General features: G+C 40.4%; 1 protein-coding gene across 2 annotated transcripts; it reads left to right on the plus strand.

Annotated features, from left to right (window-relative positions):
• The first annotated feature begins 4,326 nt into the window (after positions 1–4,326).
• Positions 4,327–9,360, plus strand: stc1 (stanniocalcin 1). 2 transcript variants are annotated; one of them, XM_049579461.1, is made up of 4 exons: positions 4,327–4,619; positions 6,409–6,551; positions 6,701–6,912; positions 7,835–9,360. In XM_049579461.1, the coding sequence occupies exons 1-4, from the start codon at positions 4,439–4,441 to the stop codon at positions 8,133–8,135; spliced, it is 837 nt and encodes a 278-aa protein (XP_049435418.1). In that variant the 5' UTR covers positions 4,327–4,438; the 3' UTR covers positions 8,136–9,360. The 2 variants fall into 2 exon arrangements, with proteins under 2 accessions (XP_049435418.1, XP_049435419.1); XM_049579462.1 differs by having other exon boundaries at positions 6,412–6,551.
• The last annotated feature ends 12,618 nt before the right edge of the window (positions 9,361–21,978 follow it).

The raw sequence follows: 21,978 nt of genomic DNA on the forward strand, positions 1-21,978 counted from the left end.
CCCCCTTCACTCTGGTGATGTGACAATGAGCAGTTTGTCAGTCTAAATCATACTTTTTCTGAGAATTGTGAATTCCACAGGGCCACAACAAAACGAGAGTGGTGTCTGCTAATTTCAGCCTTTCTGAGTGGTGAATACCACTTACAATAGTAAATTAGCTGTTCAGAGTGCCCACGGAAACCAAATCTCACTCTGGTTGCACCACTTTTGCTGTTTCAATAGACCTTTCTATAACAGCACAGAGTATAACTGTGGTTTCAATAACACTGGACAGGACAATTTGATTTATGGAAAGGTTTCTAACAATTTCCTCCTGAGAGCTTTATGGATGTATGTGTAATTATTTCAAATCTTTTCTTGAGACTTTAAAGTGACGTCTCTCTCTTACCGTTGAGGTCTCTCAATTTTCTGACGGCACTGCTGGGTGCTGTGTCTAATGGACAGATCCTGGTTCTTTCTGTAAGTACTGTGCCGCACTGCTGCCCACAGCCAACCTCCTGTTCAAAATATTTCCTCAAAAATTAAGTGTTATTCTCATGTGAACACCACACAAGCATCTGCTGCCAGGAAGCAACACGCATTATCCCCCTGACCAAACATCACACATCAAGACACACACAGAAAAGTCTAAATGTGGGTGCAAACACATCACCACCGACTGGCTTTAGATGTGGGTAACTGTAATTATAATCCAACAGCCTGCATCTCTCCACTTCTCAAAGATGACAAATCATGTTTCCCCTCCATCCCTCCGTACACTAAAAACAGAGTGTTTGAAGGTGTTGCTTCACAGTAATAGCTCTTGTAAATCAGTAACATCTGACTAAAGTCCCTCTTGTGGACACAGGTAGACTAGCACTGTCCTTCAGGTGACATCTTGCAAGTGCTTTTATATAACTCATTACATAAACTCGTTAGAAAGCTTTAGTGCAGACATTAGCAATATTTGTGATTAATTCGCTCCTGCTCGATAAAAGATCAACCTCCCATTTATTACATTAATTTCAAATCTCTGGCTCATAATGAGCAATCTCATAATCTTATAATTATAGAGGAAGTTGCTGTCAGGCAAATAGCAATAAGCTTCAGGCGAAATTCAACTTAGATGCAAAGTGATCTCTAATCAGACAATCAGTTCATCCACCTCAATGTAAATGAATGCAAAACTCTCACGCTGCAGCAGGACGTTTCCACTGCATGTTCACTCTCTGTAACAGATTTGTCCTTTCAGTGAACTCTGCCCTCTATCTCCAGCGCCGAGCCAGTGTTGTCTGTTATATTTCTGAAAACAAGGTGAATCACCTTCTTCTACCTGACAAAGGAATTCATTATCCTTTCCCCCCAGAGGACGCAGAAGTGGTCTTCTCAAATGTGTTTGTGGTATGGCTACGCTCCAAAGAGGAAGAGTCTGCAGTGATGTGCTAACAAGGACGAGACCGACTTCCAAACTCATGAATAAACTCTCAATTCCCGTCTTCAGTTTCAGTGGAGGCGCACCAAATGCCCCCTCCAGCATAGAGAAAAAGCACAGGGAGGGCAATAAATGCAAGAGCAGCAACATATTCATGGCAAGCATGAATATCAGCTCAACATCTGTCTCAAATCGTACATTGTTCAGATTGTTGTTTTCGTCAGTCTTTTTTTTTTTTTTTTTTTTAGGAGTGCTGACACAACCAATAAGCAAGCAGGCTGGCCTTTGACACACTGTTTTCCACACCTAATTTGCAGGGAGGAGAACCAGTCATCTCCCTGGAAACTCCTTCACTGGAACAGAAAGAGATGCTGAAGGTATAAAATCAACGCTTCATATGGCTAACGTGTAATGTATGCCCTTCAGGGACTGAGATGTTGATACTGATTGATTGTGACAGCAGATAATAGCTCATTCATTAAGCAGTTACATTCATATTATCTTTCCATTACAAAGACTATTGGTGCAGCTGGCAGGGGCCCATATTTGGATTCCCCTGCAGAGATAAGGTGCCAAGCAGCTCAACATCATGCCCAACTGACAACTCTCTGGGAGAAATTAGGGTTAAAGCCCACAGACTGCCAAAGACAACCAGAACGCAGAAGAGAGACACAAAGAGGCCTTTTAAGAGAAGTGATTTGACATAACATGCAAGGAAAATACCACAAATCTTTTACTAATGGGAGAACTAATGGGGTGATTTATGCTTGGCACACACTGACACCTGTAATGAAGTGTGTATCCGAGGGCAAGATGAAGAGCATGACTTGAATCGTTTTGGAAGCTTGAGGGAGTTCGTCTGTCCAGTGTAACCGAATCGTTTCCTTTTTTTTCTTCTTTTACAATCCCTATTACTCCACAGTCTTATCATCAGGACAATTCAGCTTCCTAGTGTCTGAATCTGTCTGTAACAGTCGAGCTTTGCACTGGGTGAAGAGGCGTGAGGCCTCCATGATTAATGATAGCTTAGAGTCCCACACATCATCCTCTGTATGCCGGCACGTGCAGCTGCAAGTTAGTGGACTCCGAGCCAACATTTCACAGTCTTGGGAAGAGGAGAATGGAGAATTAGGTCAACAGCAATCATTACCTGCACTTTATGTCAACAACACAGGTAGTTTATCTCCATGTTAAGTAGATTAAAGAAACAATGGTGTCATCATTATGCATGGTTCAGGAAAATGCCACCGTGATAAAAGAACAACACAAATGTGTCATTTGAATATTCTGGGTTTATATTTGGACAAAGTACGCACCGAATTTGACTACAATACAGGTTGGTTAAATAGGATTGATGGGATTTGCCTTTGTTGATGTTAGGGAGTGTAGAAAAATTATTTGGGATGGGAAGAAGAGCTTAATGTTATAAAAACAGGACCCTCCTTTGTGATATCGTGATATTATTTTCTTTGGAGCCTTCCCTCGGAAAAAAAAAAAATCCACCACCCTTCCACCAATATCCCAGAAAGCAAATGACTAAACAGGCAAAATTTAACAATGAAATTAAATGACGTACTACGCTTTAAACATTAATATGCTTTATGAAATAATGATTTTCACAACAGACACCAATAAGCTCATCGGAAAGAGTGAAATAAGCACTTGGCAGATTTATGACATTTAATTGTAGACAGTAGGTAATATGTGTAAGCTCCAATGATGTGTGTGTGTTCAGACTGACAAAAACAAGTGCGCATTAATGATGTGATTATATCAGTAATATTCAAACCTGTGACACTAAACTGTGACCAAACTAGTGAAAAAAGTTGACAACATTTCGTGCTGAACTTTATATAATAAATGACATTGTAAACTAACTTTATTTTAAGATATTTTTTCAGCATTTTCTACTTTATTTGATAGCTATAACTTGGGAGAGAGGGCAGCTAAGGGCCTGGGCTGGATTGAACCCAATCCACTGCATGGTCTCTATCAGGTGAGCCACCAGGGAGCCCCATTGACTAACTTTATATCACACATTGAAACTGGCTAATTCTGTAATGACGCATTCATATTCTGTGTTTCTCTGAATTACATAATGGTCATACTAGCTAACGGGGGGAAATCTAGTCCCAATTAAAAGAAAGGATGATGAACCTCTGCATGTAGCAAAGCTCACCTTTACGTACTGTGTACCTACCTGTAAGTATTTCATCATCTGTCCCCAAACATTGTACAATAATTCTCAGAAGGGAAGGAAGAAATAAAATATAAATCTGGGAGGAGGACAAGAATAAATCCCACCCCCATTTCCCCCCAATAATTTTGTTACAGTCCCTTGCCTGTTATTTATGGAAGCAGTGTTTCATGCCACAGAAGGATTGCAGCATGTTTACAATATGGGAAGACAGGGAAAAAAATCAATGGAAAATAATTTAAACATAAGACAACTCATCTAAAAAACATTTTATCGCATAAATTAGATGCAGCTGTTTATATGTAATACAGCATGTGGCTCATAATCAGTCATAGTGGTGATTGGTTTCACCTACTTCAGTCATGATGGGTGATGAGTAGATGGGAAGGGTGTTTTACATACGTATATTACATATATTTAGTAGATGTAGTTTTAGAAAGTCCATATATGGTAGGCTTACTGATTAAATAAAAAATATTTACATTTACATTTTGTTTCTTTGGGGTCATTATAAGACATATTGGCCATATTCTGCATGTCGAGCTGTAGGATCTTCAGTGTTGGCCGCTGTTAAATGATTTTATCAATTAGTAGTGGAGAGACCAGGACCACGGTCTTGAATCCTACCTTCTGATTGGTCCACACGCAGAACTCGTAATGTTCAGCGCTCCCATATAAACCCATGCAGACTTGACATCGGTGCTATCTGTCATGCAAGTCAAAAGGATAGTGAGGAGTCCAGTGTAAAGACCTTGCTGGCAGCATACTTGTAATAACCTACGTGTGTTGTGTTTTCGGCGCTGCAGAAGCTTTTTGGAGCGTCATTCTTTATGAATTACACACAGAGCAGGAGGCGTCTCTTTACATTTAGTTGTCTTATCTGTGTTGAGAGGACGATGCCTTTGAGGACCGGACTTTTTCTCCTGATGGTGCTGAACGCATCTGCATATGAACTGGATCAAAACGAGTCTTATTCGCCCAGGAGAACACGCTTTTCTGCCAATAGCCCTTGTAAGTAACGCGCTGCCTTCATCTGCATATCTCAGAGTGCACTGCTTGCTTCTTCTTCTTTTTTTAAACACACCATTTTCACAATGCACAGGCTTTACCTTTGCTCGAATACTATGTGGAGATTTTTTCCCCCTCATTATCTTTTTTTGGCCTATGCAGCCTTTTGTGTCTTAACGAGCGCGTTGATTCATGGAGAAGGCTGCGGGATTAACGCTGTGGTTTTTGCCGGTGTCCTGCCGGCAACAGATGAGCATGGAGCTTGGTGCTGACACCTGAGAGTGCAGGCTGTGTCATGCTGGTATTCTCATGCTCGCTTTGGCTGCTGCATACTGTAGGTCCCACTATTCAGCATTATAGTGGACTTGAGGGTGTTTTTTAGTGCATAAAACATAAAGCTTCATGTGCAGCCTTCCTGTGTAGCCCTCAAGTCAGTGAAACATTGTGTTTCATTACACTGTTTGTCACTGAGGCACATAAACGCAACCCTATTAGTTCACATCTCTTACCCGTCAAAGAAAAGAAAAGCCTGAGTCATAATCTCATGTAATAAGCATAAAGAAATGACACTGCAAAGCATGAATCTGCATGGCTTCATTCAAATGTTGACTTTTCCTTTTCAACACCAAGGTACAGCCCGGTGATAAAAGGCAGTGGGAGAGTGGGATGCTGATTCCCTTCTGCAGGAATTGCTTCATCATCATAAGATTTGCAGCTCACTCTCTTGTATTTTGAGAGCAATCTCTGGTCCCTGATGGCAGGCAGACTTTATCTGACTGTGCAGGTCAACATGGGGCCCCAGATTCGAAGTCTGCCAAGTAGGCTTAGGCTCCGCGGTGACATTTCTTAATGGTTATTACAAAGGATTTGAGTCAGGCTGCTTGCCATCTCAGTGGATTCTTGGATGAAGAATAAGGGAAGCCAACTATCTGGATACACTGATTTACAGATTATGTTTTATAGCTCATTCTTGGTGTAAAATTTCAAGTCGGTTGCATGGACTTAGAGCTGTGTTCTGTACGGCGGAGATCAGTTTTTGGAAAATGGACTGAAGGATGTTGCAGAGTAGCTGTTTCATAGGGTTCACAAAGATGGGGATCAGGGTTGCTTGTGGGTTAATCAGCCTAATAACTATTCCAGTCATGTGACACTCCTGAAATGAATATGGCAGCGTTTTCTGAGCATGTATCTCATTGTGTAGATGTTCATGGGATCATTTCTGAGTATTTAACCAGACTGTGACATGTGCTTAGTGAATAGTTAAGGACATTAAAGTGGTTTGGAGGAAGAGCCCTCAAATTCAGCTTGACAATTACGGCTTGTGTTAAAAATTGAACACAGAGTGTGATGGCAGTGTGTGCATGTGTATGTGAGTGTGTGTGTGTGTGTGTGTGTGTGCCAGTGGTACAAGTGTATATTTGTGTGTGTCTACAGGCACGCCAAAAATTTTCAGTAAACTCTTTGGTATTTCTGGTGCTGTTCATCCAAGCTCTGCTGAAAAGAACCAAACAGTGGAATATAGGTCCCTGCCAAGAGAAAAGAGCTGTAGTGCCAAATAGTGTCTGAGACTCTACGAGTTGTAAGGTGTCCAATCTCCAGTCAAGTCACTATTTGCCCCGAGTGACTGTATGTCTTTTGTGAATCACCAAAGTATGAACATTCTCTTTTGTTCGCTGCATTTTTTAGCCAAAACCCTGGCAACCCTTGTGTAATGAGCTCAGTGAGTGTGCAGTGATTCCCAGTGAACCCACTGTTGGCTCCCCTGCTGATGGTTCATTCTCTGTGCCCACAGCAGATGTGGCACGCTGTCTCAACAGTGCCCTCCAAGTTGGCTGCGGAGCCTTCGCCTGCCTGGAAAACTCAACTTGTGACACAGATGGCATGCATGACATCTGCAAGTCCTTCCTATACAGTGCTGCTAAATTTGACACTCAGGTATATGCACTTTAATTCATCTCACAAAGACGACACACACACAGTATGCCATTCTCTCTCTGTTTCTGCCGTGCACATGAGCTTGTGTAGGATTACATGGGCGTAACTGTCAGGGCAAGAATGTGTGAAGCACTGCTGTGTTTTTACAGGGTAAAGCATTTGTGAAGGAGAGCCTTAAGTGCATTGCCAATGGCATCACCTCGAAGGCATTCCCCACCATCCGCCGCTGCTCCACCTTCCAAAGAATGATATCTGAAGTCCAAGAGGAGTGTTACAGCAAGCTGGACATCTGCACTGTGGCCCGATCGAATCCAGATGCTATTGGTGAAGTGGCACAGCTACCAAGTCACTTCCCAAATAGGTGAGCACTTCCTCTGCTTCCTTTTCAGACACTTTAAAAACATGTTGATCGAAGTTATGAGCTGCTGACAGTAGTACACACTGTACTGGGCATGTCAGACTTTGAAGTTTATTATGTTCAACAGGCTCTCTGACCACAGAACAGATTTGAAAACAAGGGTGTATTTCAGCAGTAATCAGACAGTAAATATAGCTGCTAATTCTAAGTGAATGAGACATATGTTTGAATCATTTTAAAAATCACAAATATACATGGCTGGCATGTTGCAAATATCACATTTGAGCCTGATTTATGCAACACAACAGATGGCTACATTTGTATTGATTTCCATGTTTTGGTTACCATCTGCTTCATACATTCTTTCATACAATGAAGGAAAATCAAACAGGAATATCAAGCTTGTATGTTTTTTGTTCCTATTGTGGTTGTAATACATGTAGGATTGCAGTTTGGGAGTGAATACAAAAGGGCTGAAACACAAGGCTTGGTTGTGACTGGAGAAGGGATGGTCACTCCCATATGGATGACGTCAGACTATAGAGCATGTGTGCAAATACATAGAAATACCCAAGGGCTTAGGTTTGTTTCAATACTTTGGGGGGACACTTATGAAATGGGGAATCTGTGAACACTTAATTTCCTGCATTCTGGTGAATTTTTGTCATGGACCAATTTTTGCCTTTTCTGCATCGCCTTTTCTGCTACTTTCATATTTTTACTGGGGGAGACAAAAGCACGTTTTAAGTATTGAGGGGGACATGGTCACCGCATCACCCCCAAAATCTACACCCACCTGTAAAGATTTGTACTGTTATCAGGTACAACAGGAACATGTTATTGCCTTGCTGCACATGTTTGTCCTTTTTGTCTCTTTCACTTCAGCTCCTCACACTCTGCGCAATGCTTTGTGTTGTTGTCCTAGGTTTTATGGTAAGCTGCTACAGAGCCTGATGGACTGTGATGAGGACACAGTGGACCGCGTTAGGACCAGCATGGTGTCGCGGCTGGGCCCAGAGATGACCATGCTTATTCAGCTGCTGCAGAACAAGCCCTGCCCATCCACTGCTGTGGCTGCAGCTGCCGCCATCCCAACTGGAGTGGAGGGCCGTGGGAGCTGGCGCTGGTCCATGGGTCCCCATATGTACAAGATCCAGCCTAATCTGCGAAACAGAGACTCTGCCAGTCATTTTGGCAAAAAGCGCTCAGCCAGTGACAGCTCCTAACTTCCACTCAGATTCAGAAACTCCACACACTCCTCAAAACATCACGAAAGCTCCTCTATTCCCTAGGGGTGATAGAAATCCATTCCTTCGCTAGACTGGAAGTTACAGAAATATGCACCTCTAGGGAATGCCGGAACGCCCATAGAGTTGATATCAGAGTTTGATTGTTGTTATATTGTATATCCTACACTTTAGGCTTGAGAGAACCCCCCTTTCCATCGAGTACGCTCACAGTTAGTGTTGAACATGTGGCTGTTGCATATGTGCGACGTGGTCCTGTTCACTCCTCGTCACCTCCTCCAACAGAGATGAATCCTTAAGATGTCTTTTGATGCCAAGCAGAAAAAGAAAAAAAAAAACACAGCCATAGTGGTTCACGCCTCTAGAGCACAAGTCCAGAATCTCATAATCTCAACATTTGTTCATGAATAGAAATCAGTAGTTGGATTATTATTAGTTTATTGATAGGAATGGGACATTATTGGTAGACGTATCTAATATTTCAGAGGTGGGACCAGTCAAATTGTGAGCATGAGACGTGGAAATGAGTTTCATATCTATTTTCTGACTAAGATAACAGTTAAATGTACTGTATACTAAGTTATCTGAGACAGCCATAGCTAGCCCTCTAAAAGAGAGTGCTCAAACGGAGTAAGGTCTGTAGAGGTTTCATGACAACCTTTGAGAGGTTACCTTAAACTGACCAAAAAACTTCAAACTGCCCTGAATGCTATTCATGAAATACCAAAATAGTGTATAGCTATAGCACTTATAATTGTTTTGTTTTGTTCCTGATGGCAGATGTAGCCATGGTCATGTGTTTCAAGTCATCATCCTGCACATAAGGATTGTCCAGGTCGTGGCCAAGTCTAACTATCAGAAAAAGTCCATTTTGCATATCTTGTATCCAGACACTTGTAATGCATATGACTGTTGAGCTCTACGGTATACAGTATGTGGGACCATGTTTAGTGGAATCTGTATCCATGTTCTTAACTGAGCGTGAAGCAGCCGTGTATGTGCGGTAGCTCATTAGCATGTTCACCGATGAGACTGAGAGCAGCCATCTTCTTGGACTGATGATCATCATTCTCTGAGGTGAATAACGTGACATACACGCTGGCTTCCTATGTCAAGATTAAGAGTGACTATTTAAAAAAAAAAAAAGCCTTGTTGGAATGATATTTATTTTCCTACTATATTATTTAATGTTTTTTTTTATTTTAATGCATTATTGTAGTTTTAATTAGTTTACAGATTTTAAAAAAAAATAAGCAGTTCAGTCATGGCTCCTATTTGAACATGAGCTCTATGCCAAAAAAAAAGAAAAAAAAAGAAAAAAAAAAAAAAGGTGAGCTGACACTCTGGTGACTGAATGGGACCCATGTCATGACTCTGTGCTGGCCATAGGGGAACACGGTCGGTCATTCAAGTCAGGTGATTTATTTTAGGGGTGTTACAAGGGACCACAACAAAATGATAGCTTCATTTGACACACGTTCTGGGTGGAAAAAAAAAAGGTTGTCATAGCAGCTGCTAAATGTGCTTGTTCAGTGCTCGGGGTGTGTGCACATTATTGAAGACTGACCAGGTAAAATCGCAGTAAAACAAACACCAGCATCAAGAGTTGTGATGGTTCTGCGCTAGTTTGCGGTGCTTTTCTTTGCATGGGCTGAAAATAATTTTAAGGTATACCATGCAGGAATTGTCGGTTATTGTTTGTAAACACAAATTCAAAATTGGCCCCTCCCCCCTACACTGCTCAACACACACTGCAAGCTACTACTGTAGGAATGTTACCTTTGTTGTAATGGAAAAGCTGATTCTTTGGCAAGTTAACAAAGCTAACCAACCATCACCCTCCTGTCCAAGAGTAACAGGCCAACTCTGTGTCGCTCTCCATCCCTATCCTCTTCTTCAGCGCTCACCAGCAAAGGTGAAAGTGACAGCCAACCCTGCATTTGGAACAAGCTTTGTCCACTTAGCATTTCGCCTTGATATATTTGGGGGTTTTTTGGCACTGTGTCCACAATTTTCATAGCCTCCTCTTGGATGCATGCTGCTACTAACTGGTTGCTTTTTATAAAGTCCCAACCACACCTGCACGCTGTGCCCAGGAACACACTAAGAAAAAAACAAGATAATACAGGTAGAGCACAGAGTCTCTGCAGATAAATACACGGACACACCTGACTCATAAGAAATGATTTAGAGGGATTACTTTTGTATGAGTCTATAGATTGTACTTTGCAGTTATTTATGGAGGAGAGGCTCACGCTCGTTACAGTGCAAGATGTTAATAGTCCTCCTTGGCTTAGCTGTAATGCTAGCTAGCTCAGTGGTGCTAGGTGAGCAAAGTTTCTACATAAAACTGCTCACAACAAGGTCTGTGGATTATCTTGTGTACCTGGCTCATAATTTCTGGAAAGAGACATTGCTGTTGAATTTTTCTTTCTTTATTTTTTGGCGCTTTCAGCACCACAAGCCGAGTGCCATCCAGTTCTATTATATTCAAGAGAGGCCAGACATCTCTACGGCCGATATCTGCAACAATTAGCAACTTAAACCAAAACCATCTAGACTGATAAATAGCACTACAGGTAAGGGGAAAAATATGTAGTTTTAAGTTTGGGGTGGACTCTCCCTTTAAGGGACCTTGTAACTGTACATCAATGTAATAAAATGTCCCGGTGGACTAAAGCCAATCTGCATTCACCCTCCCAAAACAACATATGAACGTCTTTTGCAAATAAGACTGCATGTTTCAGGGCCTTCAGATATCGAGACAATCATTCAGAATCCGTAGATTAGCTCAGAGCCGCAGTCACTTCATGCTGGTGTTTGTTTTATGGTTACCTGGTGAATAGATGCTGGTTTGACATAATCAGTGGCTTATGTTAGTTTCTGTTTGACAAGCAAATGCGTGTGCACATTGAAAATGCAATATAGAGATTAACTTGGAACCAGGGCTGGGTTCAGTTCACTGTTAAGCAGTTTGATGTAGAAAAATTCAAACCTTGGAAATTGGTCTTGAAAACAAAATGATAAAATATAGTTTTGACTTCATGACAGGAATTGAACCCAGTCCTGTTTGAAAAAAAGTGAATTTATATATTGTCCTGGACTGATAAGAGTGAAGCACAGACCAGAAAAAGAGATGTCAGTGTCAATCTAATAGCTATGTTAAGAATTCCAAACTATGCAATAATCTCACATACAAAGGATTCACAGCAACACAGAAATTGACCTTTATTTCATTCAGTGCCAGCTGATGCTGTGTGAATAAAGCGGCAGCGTGCATGCTCTCATACTGCACTCACGGTGTGGAGGCATCACTCCTCTATATTGCTTTCTGTTTCTGTGTTTTTTGTAAACTGGTGTTTCTTTTGAGCATTTCTTTTGTGTCATTTGGTGCGAAAGGACAGCAGTTCTGAAGGAATCACATGGGAAGTTAAGAGCTATAGTCACACTGTAGTGTATCCTAGCTTACTATTTTATGTTAAATATGCACTTTGCATCTTAACCACTATAAAGGGCATTGAAACATTCAGCACATGTGCAACTGAGACATGTTTTATTTACCCAGTGAATGGAAATCAGTTTGAATATTTCGCATCCTGAAGGGTCAGGGCTTCTTCATGTACTATTGATACATATGTCTGTATCTTTGTTGTCCATGGGTAAATCCAAAACCCAACAGCTGCTGCTAAACTGTTACTTCCCTGTAAGATGCTGTCCAGATGCCCCTCGACTGTGGCCGCTCTGGTTTGTCAACACACAGTGAGCTCAGCATCAGTCCACATTTACACGTACACATTTTATCGTCTGTCTTCATATTTATTTTCTATGAACATTCCTCGTGTCAAATATATTTGGCAAGGGCAAATTGACTGTTTCCTCACCAAGTCAAATGTAATGGTAATTTCAGAGAATGTACCTGTATACTGAATGTCTGTTTCGACGAGGACATGCCCAAGTTAGGTGATCCGTGAAGGCTGTTGGGGAAAAACAAAAGTGAGAAAACTATACGCAGCTTTCAGCTACTTTCTTTTAGATCTGAATACAAGCGTAGGGTGCTTAAGGTGGTACTGGAGCATTATTAAATTGACCCATGGTGAGTTTTGTTAAACTGTTTCTCCTGTCAACACTAGAGACAAAAGACTCCCTCACTTCTGGCACTTCATGGTACTCTTTCCTCTCAAGACTTGAAATAGATTAATGTTGTGCTTAAACTAAATCAAAAAGCTTCAGTGACTAGTAAAGTTTATTTTGTATTCATATATATAAGTGACAGTTATTTTACTATCAGATTCAAAAAGTTATCGAGGATTTAAGGAGGTTACTGAAGTTCCTGATACAGATGCTATGTAACGCATGATTGACCCTTGTGAATCACTTGCACTTTAAAATATACCCATATACATATATACCCATACTGTGTATATGTTTGGGTTTTTCCTCTGTACTGAAAAGTCATGAAAGATACAAATGCATCAATTGTGTGTCTTTTGCTGATCAGAAATAAAATATTTATCATATCTGGCATATGGTATGAAATATGTTGCTTTGCTCTTGTTTCACTCATTTGGATTCATCATCATTCACAGATTTGCATCACAGCCTGGTCTCACTCCCGGGGCATCCGAAAACACTGTGTGGGCAGCGTCCCCAGTGTCACCATAATGACGCCAGGGGTAACGTTAAACATCAAATTACACCGCGTGGGCAGTGTTCATGGCGTCACTATAATGACGCGGGTGGCAGAGTTTAGCATCTGTGTGAGACGCACCAGGCTTCCCACCAACTCCAATGTAAACCTATCTGCGTCACCATGAGACGGTTAAAGCAACAGACTTACTTTAAAGAGTGAATGTCTGCGCAGGGTGGGTGGGGAACAAATACCAGACCAGTGTTTGACACCAACAAACAACAACTTTCAAACACTCAAAGCTGTGTGTTTTGTAGCAACATCTGCAATCTTTTCCCAACCATAACCAAGTAGTTTTGTTCTCTAAACCTAACTGCCGGCCCCATCTTAAGGCTGTGTTTGTGCGACTCAAAGCTTGGTGTGTTTCAGCCGCATCCACCATCTTTTTCTAATAATAACCAAGTGGTTTTGTCGCCTAAACCTAACCGCTGACCTCTTCTCACCACCAATAACTTCTGCATCAACAGACAACAAAAGGCTGCTCCCGGTGTCGTTTTAGTAATGTCACTTTGCCAAGTGGCAAAATATATATGTAATCTAGCAGTTTGAAAAAAGTCCCTTAGCTCTCTACATTCTTCTCCATCAGCTGCCCTAACATATTCAGAAAAGTACATCTTGGTTTATTGATCAGTAAACCCCAAAACATGTTGTTTAATAGATGAAAACTCGACTGGTTAGACAAGCTTAAAGATGCAGTTATGGTCTGAGTACAGGTTCACAGTGTAAAGCAAAAAAATGTTTGAGATCATATTCATGGGCCAAACCCACAAAACACATAAAAACAGAACTGGCACAATCTCATTGGTGCAAGTGTCAGATGTTGTGTGACCAAGTTCTGGAGTTTATTTTCTAAAACATTTGTGCTAGATTTCCTGGATTGCTGATTCCCTTCATCACCACCCCTTCCACCAGATCACCAGATCTACAATACATGTGTCATCTATGATACCATGATTATATCCAGGTCTATTAGCATTTCTGATTCTGATGAAAAAGACTCAGTCCTCAGGTTGCCATCATCCCATGTCCTCTGCACCAGCTTACAAAGAGCTGCACTGATGTCCATTTTAACTCTTAGACCTGCTTCAAATCCAAGACAAAGAAAATAAGTCAAAAATTATTCTAAATAAAGTCATCTAACAGCCAATCCATGGACACTCTCTCAACTATAGACTTTCCAAGTGTCCCAATTTCCCACTCGGAGTATGTAGACACAGAGCCTTCAGGTGCATGCTGCATCTGGGTGGGGCATATAAAATGTTATATGAACAACAGCAGCGAGTGACAGCATAGCTTTCAGGTGAGCTTTACTGCAATTACTGATTTTCTGAAAGAGGTTATGGATACAAATCTGAAATATCATCATCTTTAAACTTGATATGGCAATCTTATTAGCGTAGACATGCCTATTATACAACCAACAAATATGGAGTATCACTAGCATTTAATTGGATTTGTGTTTCTGATCATTGTAGCTCTGTTTTTGGTCTCCTCCAGCCTCTGAGTTAAAATATCTCTCTCTTAAAGGAATACTTCACCACCCAAACGATCACACAGTGAGTCTCACATGGACAAGTGTGCTGTTTATACGGAAGTGTTTTAAATATTACGTTTTCAGTGAAAATGCATGCGTTTGGGAAGATAAATGAGACTTGGATTACACTGCCTGATTTAAATGAGTGTATATAGGTTCGGGTTAGTTTTGATATAGTTCTGCTGTTTTTGAATGTGGACCCCTATGACTGCAATTCATCAAGAATGTTTTCCTTTTTGGATTCTTCATTTGCAGTGTAGGGATGTGAGAAAAACACAAATTATCTTCCTGTTATCAAGGTAACACGGGGCGAGTAACTGATATACAAATGATGAATTGGGGATGAAGTATTCCTTTAAGCTGCTAAATCTGCAATTGTTGTATGTCCACAAGCAAATCCCTAACTTTGTCTGCTGTTTGGTGCCAGCCAGGTTAGTGTGCAGAAGGATTCTTCTTCACTGTATGCTCACGCTATGTGGGCAGAGAGACTGAGCCAAAACAGTAAACCAAAACGATAAGCTGAAAGAGGCTATGACGCTCCATAGAGCTGAAGGGAAGCAAAGAGTTTGTGATTATTCTCCGCGGGCTTATCAGTCCAGGCATCCCCTTACATATGATACAGTCACACATCTCTCAGTTTGGCTCCTATTAGATCCCCATTGTATATCCTAGAATTACAGAATATACTGTACAGTAGAGGAGCTTCATTTTGCCTGAAGGTTTATGATTTTCTACTTTGGTAACATTACAGTGGCTTTGTTTCCCTCCTCAGTCTGTGACTTCACATCAGTGACTAAGTCATGTGAGGATTCAGATCTATAACTCAGATTTTCCTAAAGATATGTTGTGTTTCTTTTAGCTTCCTTTGGTAAATAATAATAATAACCACCACATATTAGCTATTTATCAATGAGCTCTCTACAGTGTGTTGTGTACCATGAAACTAACAGTGTGTTCTTTCCAGTGAGTGATATTAAACACAAATCATCAGCACATAACATTGTTGTGGTTTACCACATCTCTTCTGTACATGTGACAAATCCTGCAGGACCCACGGATGAAGATGAAGGACACAGAGAGCACCTCCTGATGAAAATGAACTTTCTTAAACTTGAACACAAACGAGCTGAAACTGCAAAGCGCTCCGTTTGGTTGGAGAGCCTGAGGAAAAGAGGGGGCAGAACACAAGACGCTCCATGGACGCTAATCTCAGTCAGAGGGAGATATAATTTCATGCCTATTTAGAGAAGAGTCCTGAAGGGCTTTCTCATCAGCCGCTCTCCATTCTCATGGATAGGTGATGCAGCAGCTCTGCACACAGATTCTATCATCTCCTTCTTTAAAGAGACATTCACTCTCATCTCATCAATGAATATAGCACAAGCACGATGGACAGAGCAAAATGCTTTTGAATTTTTTTTTCTCACATGGTCAGTTTAAAAATCTGTCTCTCACTGAGCGTTGTTACATAGCTGCAGTTATGTAGTGGGCAACTTTTAAAAAGCTGCCTTCGACACACAGAAACATCTTGTTGCCAGGAAACATTTGAACAGATTTTTAGATTTTTGACCCTGTCTATTCACTTTGTTGCCTGTTGCTTGGACTGCTGCCGAGTGTATCACCGCCCTGACAATCACAACCAGAGTAATAATGAATAATGACGAAATTAGAATATAATTATGCAGATGCAATTCATACCATCTGCTTGTGTTTTTTAATTTGATGTTAATGCTTTTTAAAGCTGGTAATGAAACAGTGCTCCATTTTAGCCATCAGATACGACGTTATGGTACCTTCTGCTTCAGAACGATGTTGTGTAAACCCTCTGCACATGCATGTGTGTGAAATACATCTGTCTGCAATGCTCACAGTGCCGCTTGAATATGAGCAATAAATGCATGCATTTCTTGCAAGCATTTCCACTGTGGGTTGCATAGCATTAAGGGGTGATTTATGCTCTCCTTGGACAAACAGAGTGACCCTGTAGTCAAACACAAATGACCATGGAGCTTCTGCAAGCTGCAGGCAAGCAACAAAACCATCTTTGTTTGTCACTGTTTTAACCTCTTGATCAAATTCTGAGGGAGGAGAGCAATGTATCCATAGTGCATGCATAGTGTCAGCAATTTAATGGGACAAATGAACAATGCACTGTGGTTAGTGCGGCACGGCAATTGCCTCTCCCCTCTCCCAGTGTGTTTTATATTCATTATGTCCTTCTCTTTCCCATGAAACTTGTGGCATATTCATCAGCAGTGTGACAAATTAGATGTGCAGTGAAATGGAGTATGACTGAGAGCAGTGGAAGATTAGATCCACTCCAATCTTACCCAGCAATCACTATCCCTTCATTTCTGTGGGGAAATACCCAAGGACGGGAAAGAAAATTAGATCAAATTTTACTGAAGAAAGCGCTGGAGTGGCAGGGGAAAGAGATGAAACAGAGCATTTTCCATTTCTGCCAAGGCATCTCTAGATTTGACTTGGAATCAAATGCAATGCAGTTTTTGGTTCCTGATATGCTGAATACATTAAACTAAACATTATATTCATTGTAGCGAGTAATAGGTTCACTGTATTTTGTCACCATCTTTTTTTGTTGTAAAATTTGCACAACACTATGCTATTTGTGCACCTAACGTCGGCCTCAGCCAGTCAAACTGATGGAGCCAATTGAGCATCCTATTCAGTCACTTCACCAGTGCAGTTGAGATGCTCTTGAACACTCTCAAATGTTGCTTTCTCTTGCAGCACCTGACTATTTTAACAGCTCTCTAAGTGAGTGATGAACACTGGAAAAGATTCACCAGTACAGATGAAGTCCTGTTCCACACAACGTCATTGTAATTTTGAGCAGATGTTATTTATGGCTTCCCACTCCAGCCTTTAAGACATGGAGGAAATGCTGAGACTTAGGGATACACAACTACAGAAGACAGACCATAGACCAGAACTCCAGTTCGAGTTCAGTTTGCGTTTCAAGAAAAAGACAAATGCCAAAATGAGACTAAGATATATGCAGTATATATATATATTGCATGTGTCTGCTTTGCTCCCAGTGTTACAGACACAATAGATTTGTTGCAAATTCGCAGTTGGACATAAAGTGTAATTTCAACAGCACTCTGCAGGACATTAAGTGACCATAAATTAATGATATTCTCTGACCTATTGATCATCAAGTGTGGTTAAATTCACCCTTTTATTGAGGCCCTTGGAATTAACACAGTGTGACAGAGACATCTAGTGGCTGAAAATGGGTCATACCAATAGCTTCCCTCGGATTCAGTTTACCATTGTAATTTCATATGAAGAACAACACAAATTTATTTAAAATATGTCATTTTGATTGTTGTCCTCATTCTCTCAGTGTCCATCTGTTGCAATTCCTCATCAACAACTTAGTTTTGCTTTAAACAACAACCACTCAAAGTCTGATGTCATAGAAATCAATCTGTTATGTATTCAGTACCAAGATACCTATGACATTTGTAAGAGGTGGCACATATTTATGTTCAACATGCTGTCCTTGAGTCTCCTTTAGCCCTATCAAACCAAACCAAAAATGGCTGTGCTTGCAATTATTTTTAATTCCATTTTCTCCAGATCACAAGTTAATTATTTTGATGTATCGAAATTAAAAAAGCTTGTTTTCTCATATTAAAGGGTTAATTTATGTTTCTGAGAAAACAAATGACCGATTTCTAGGGATAACGAGATAATTTATGACGAGAAAACAATTTTGTTTTCTTAAGATCATTATGGATAATTATGGAGAACTCGAAAATGAGTGTATGGTGCATTTCATCAAACTTGATTTCAGCCTTCAAGATCAGCTGTCATGACTGACTCCAGCAAATGATGTTACAACTGGTGTACATGCCTCAGAGTGTGTAATTACAGACAAAAAATGTTTAAGTACATACATCATGACTCACCATTAACCTTAACAACAAGTACATAGTAATACAAAGGGCAAAAGTGAGAATTTAAATTTGCTGTTGTGTAAAGAGCAGTTGTATGAACAGGCTGGTGATGCATCAGGAGAGTTTGACAGTCCATGCAAGTGACAGTCAGTGTGCTACACATAAACACAAAGATTGATCCTGATATAGATAACAATGACCCACGTTCTGCCGGACAAGATGGAAAGTGTTTGAAATACTTCAAAATCTCCTCAAATAAGATTACATGCCCTAAAACTGCACGAGTAAAGGTACAAAACATGCTCAGTTACATTTACAAGTAACCATTTCAATACAAATGTGCAGTGCCAGTCAATCCCCTTCTAATACAGTTGTGCTTTCCAAGTAATTACTATGTTTTCATTATAAGAAAGCTATTTAAGTTGGCTCCTTAAAACACTGGTTCAAAGCAAACATCTGTATGGCAACAAAACGATACTCTACTCTGTTCTGCCTGTCTAAAAATATTCAAATACAGTCTAAAAATAGAATACAAGCACATAAGAATCAGCTAAAATGAAACAATGAGACTTTTTTTATCTCTCTCTCTCTATATATATATTCTGTCTTTTTTGTCTTTTTGATTCTGTAGGAGGTCAGAGGTCAGCTTCAGCAACAGATCCTGTTTTCTCGAGCATGTCAGCATGGATACACACTAACACAGGGGGTGGTGGTGTTGGAGTAAACCTGTAGGTTTAGGTAGCACCTCTCATCTTCAGAGTCTCTCTGTAAATCACAATGCATACCTTGGATAATACGAGGAAACACTCTCACATCTCAAACTTAACTGAGACTGCACTCTAACTGAAAAGTCTCCCATTCCCCTGACTGCAAGTGTCAGTGTCAGAAAACATTTTGATGAGTATCCTCCATTGCATATTGGCCACAGAAAGGCTGGGTTCAGTTTCACTCAGCCTCAGACAGCTCTATCTCCTCTTTCAGCTGCTATCAGCCTCCTATTTTTCTGTATGATGAATTAGGGGTATTTTGTGGTAAACTGTACTTAGCTTAGCTTCTTATGTTACACCGAGGGGACAAATGGTGGAATCAATAGGAAAGGCTTTGATTTTAAGGAACAGGAGTCACAGAAACTCAGAGGGAGCATTGCTCCGAGCCTTCAGAGAACACTGCTGTAGTGATTAAGTAATTTACCCTTCAAACTGGACACCCTGAAATCCCTAAGGTGTCGAACAATTCACAGCTGACTGTGAGTTTTACCCCCCTCTGCTTTGAAGTTCAGGTTTCTTGGTTTGTCAGTAGAAGGTGTGCTTGTTTCACAGAATATCACTGCTGAGAGTCCTTTTAACGTTTAAAGGTTCTGTTGAAACATTATTTAAGACAGTGCTGTTTTTATTTTATATATCACATTGCTAGACTAAGTCTACTTTAATATTTATGAGTAAATAATTCATTTCTTGTTACCTACATTTTTATCTTATTGTGCAACATAGATATAACTATTTGAATTGTGTCAATAAAGGCCAGGGATTACTTTCCTGGACTTGTACAGTGCGGGACACTGGCACTTTTGAGATGGGTTAAAAACTTAGAGATGGGTTCAACTATTACAGTTATGATGGGACTTAACTTCACTGGGCTACCAGCACACCAGGGGTCTCAAATCAAGTCAATTTTATATAGTTAAACATCACAGATTTGTCGCAGAGGGCTTTATAATCTGAACAACATGACACCATCCATCCTTAGAATCTGTATTTAGATAGGGGAAAATTACACAAAGAATAAAATAGAAAAAAAGAGTATAAAAATAGAAATAAAAATAAGTAATAATAAAATAGTATAATAATAGTACAATAGTGTAATTTTTAAATAAAAGTAAAATAAAATAAAATAAAAAAAGAAATAATTTAATTTAATTTAATTTAATTTCGCTGCACTGTTAGGGGAACACAAAACTCTCATCGGGGCAACCTGACCAGCAGAGGTCAGCAGTGAGCCTCACACGTCAGGAATTGCTGCTGCGGTGGACATATGTGGAGACCAGCAGCTTCCCCAGCTTACAGCTTGATGAGAGCAGATATTGCTGTTGCTCTTTATTATGACTAAAGCAGATGTTGCTGTGATGTTAGCAGGAGGTGCCATCACTTACTCACCAGTTATGGCTGCTGTTTTGTTGGCTTAGTTTCTTGGGCAGTTGCTGGAGGATGAGTCTCTCTCCAAACCTACTGCTCTTAGGCAGATGACTGCTTCACAGTGTGAGGAACAGGAACTGTCTCTGCGATGTTACAGAACAGGCACACATCAGTGCTGTTTTTGCCAGGGTGACAGGTGTTTCACTTGTTTCCACCATCTAAGCAGGCAGGAATATGGGTTGTTTCCACCATGGACTGTGTTTGCCATGGCCAGAGCAGGTCTGTTCACTTTCCTTGCTGCAGGGTGAGCAGTCGTGTTTGCTGTTTTTTTGCCATGGCCAGAGAAGCAGCAGCCACCGCAGCAGGCTATATATGTGCTGGCTGCGGTCAGACTGGTTAGCAGCTTAGTTTTTCACTTGCTGTATGAGTAAGTTGGCCTGCTCACACTACTACTTGCTAAAATCAAGTGGTTATTTTGCCAAATGTCTGGTGACCCTGCTGGGAGTGATACTGATTACTGTCTTTGTCTTCCTCTTCTTCCTCTACTATTCTTGCTGTTATTTAGAGAATAATTGTTCATGTTCCTTTGATAAATGTTTCATCACATGGTAATCCAGAAGTAAGAGGAGCAACAGGTTCCACACACACAATTACAGAGAGGCCTTACACCTCTGTAAGACCATCTGCAGAAGGTCTAAGTTAAACCTCAGAAATAGTGACCTCTAGTGGCACATAGGTGATACAGGACACAGCTTGTGGGTTTACCAGTCTACATCTGTACTGTAGATAAAACCGCGAGTTCATTAAAGAAAGTAACTAAGTACATTTACTCAAGTACTGTGCTTGAGTGCAATTTTGAGTCACTTGTTCTTTATTTAGGTATTTCTATTTTATGTTATTTTCTATTTTCACTCCACTGCATTTCAGTGGTTAATATTTTACATTTTACTCTACTACATTTATTTGACACAATACAAAATATGAAACAACTAATAAATTAAGATGTTACCTATAACAGGTTAAGATGAGACTTAATTGATACCCTGGTGAATTTTCAGAAGCTGTATATAAAGTACTTAAAATGAGCTCCACATTTTCCAGCTGCCATATAATGAACACATCAATGAATCAGTAATTATAATCCAATAACATCATATGCTATAATTCTGAAATGAAACATTCTGCATAATGTGTATTTTTACTTTTGGTATTTAAAGTATAATTTGATGTCAGTACTTCAGTACTTTTCCTCAAAGGTCTAGTGATTAGGGTTCAGGGGATACGCTGGCAGAAATGAAATATAATACTCATAACAATGTTTTCATTAGTGTACAGTCACCTGAAACTAATTGTTGTGTTTTCATTAGCTTAGAATGAGCTCTTCGTAGTTATATCACAGATGCACACGCCCAGGGGTCTAAAGTGTCAGGGGCCTCCTGGTCTTCATCTGCAAAATGTCACTCAAATTAACACATACCAACTGTGGAGAGACACAAAGAGATGCAAAGGAACTGCAGAGACACCAAATAACTACAAGAAGGGG

This window comes from Epinephelus fuscoguttatus, linkage group LG6 (genome assembly GCF_011397635.1).
Source record: "Epinephelus fuscoguttatus linkage group LG6, E.fuscoguttatus.final_Chr_v1".
Taxonomy (NCBI): domain Eukaryota; kingdom Metazoa; phylum Chordata; class Actinopteri; order Perciformes; family Serranidae; genus Epinephelus; species Epinephelus fuscoguttatus.

What these genes read in the sequence shown, in the direction of transcription:
- stc1 (XM_049579461.1), top strand. Translation starts at nt 4,439, where the DNA reads ATGAATTACACACAGAGCAGGAGGCGTCTCTTTACATTTAGTTGTCTT. An exon ending in CTTTTCTGCCAATAGCCCTT is followed by an intron (nt 4,620 to 6,408) that starts GTAAGTAACGCG and finishes CTGTGCCCACAG; the next exon opens with CAGATGTGGCACGCTGTCTC. An exon ending in CCAAGTCACTTCCCAAATAG is followed by an intron (nt 6,913 to 7,834) that starts GTGAGCACTTCC and finishes TTGTTGTCCTAG; the next exon opens with GTTTTATGGTAAGCTGCTAC.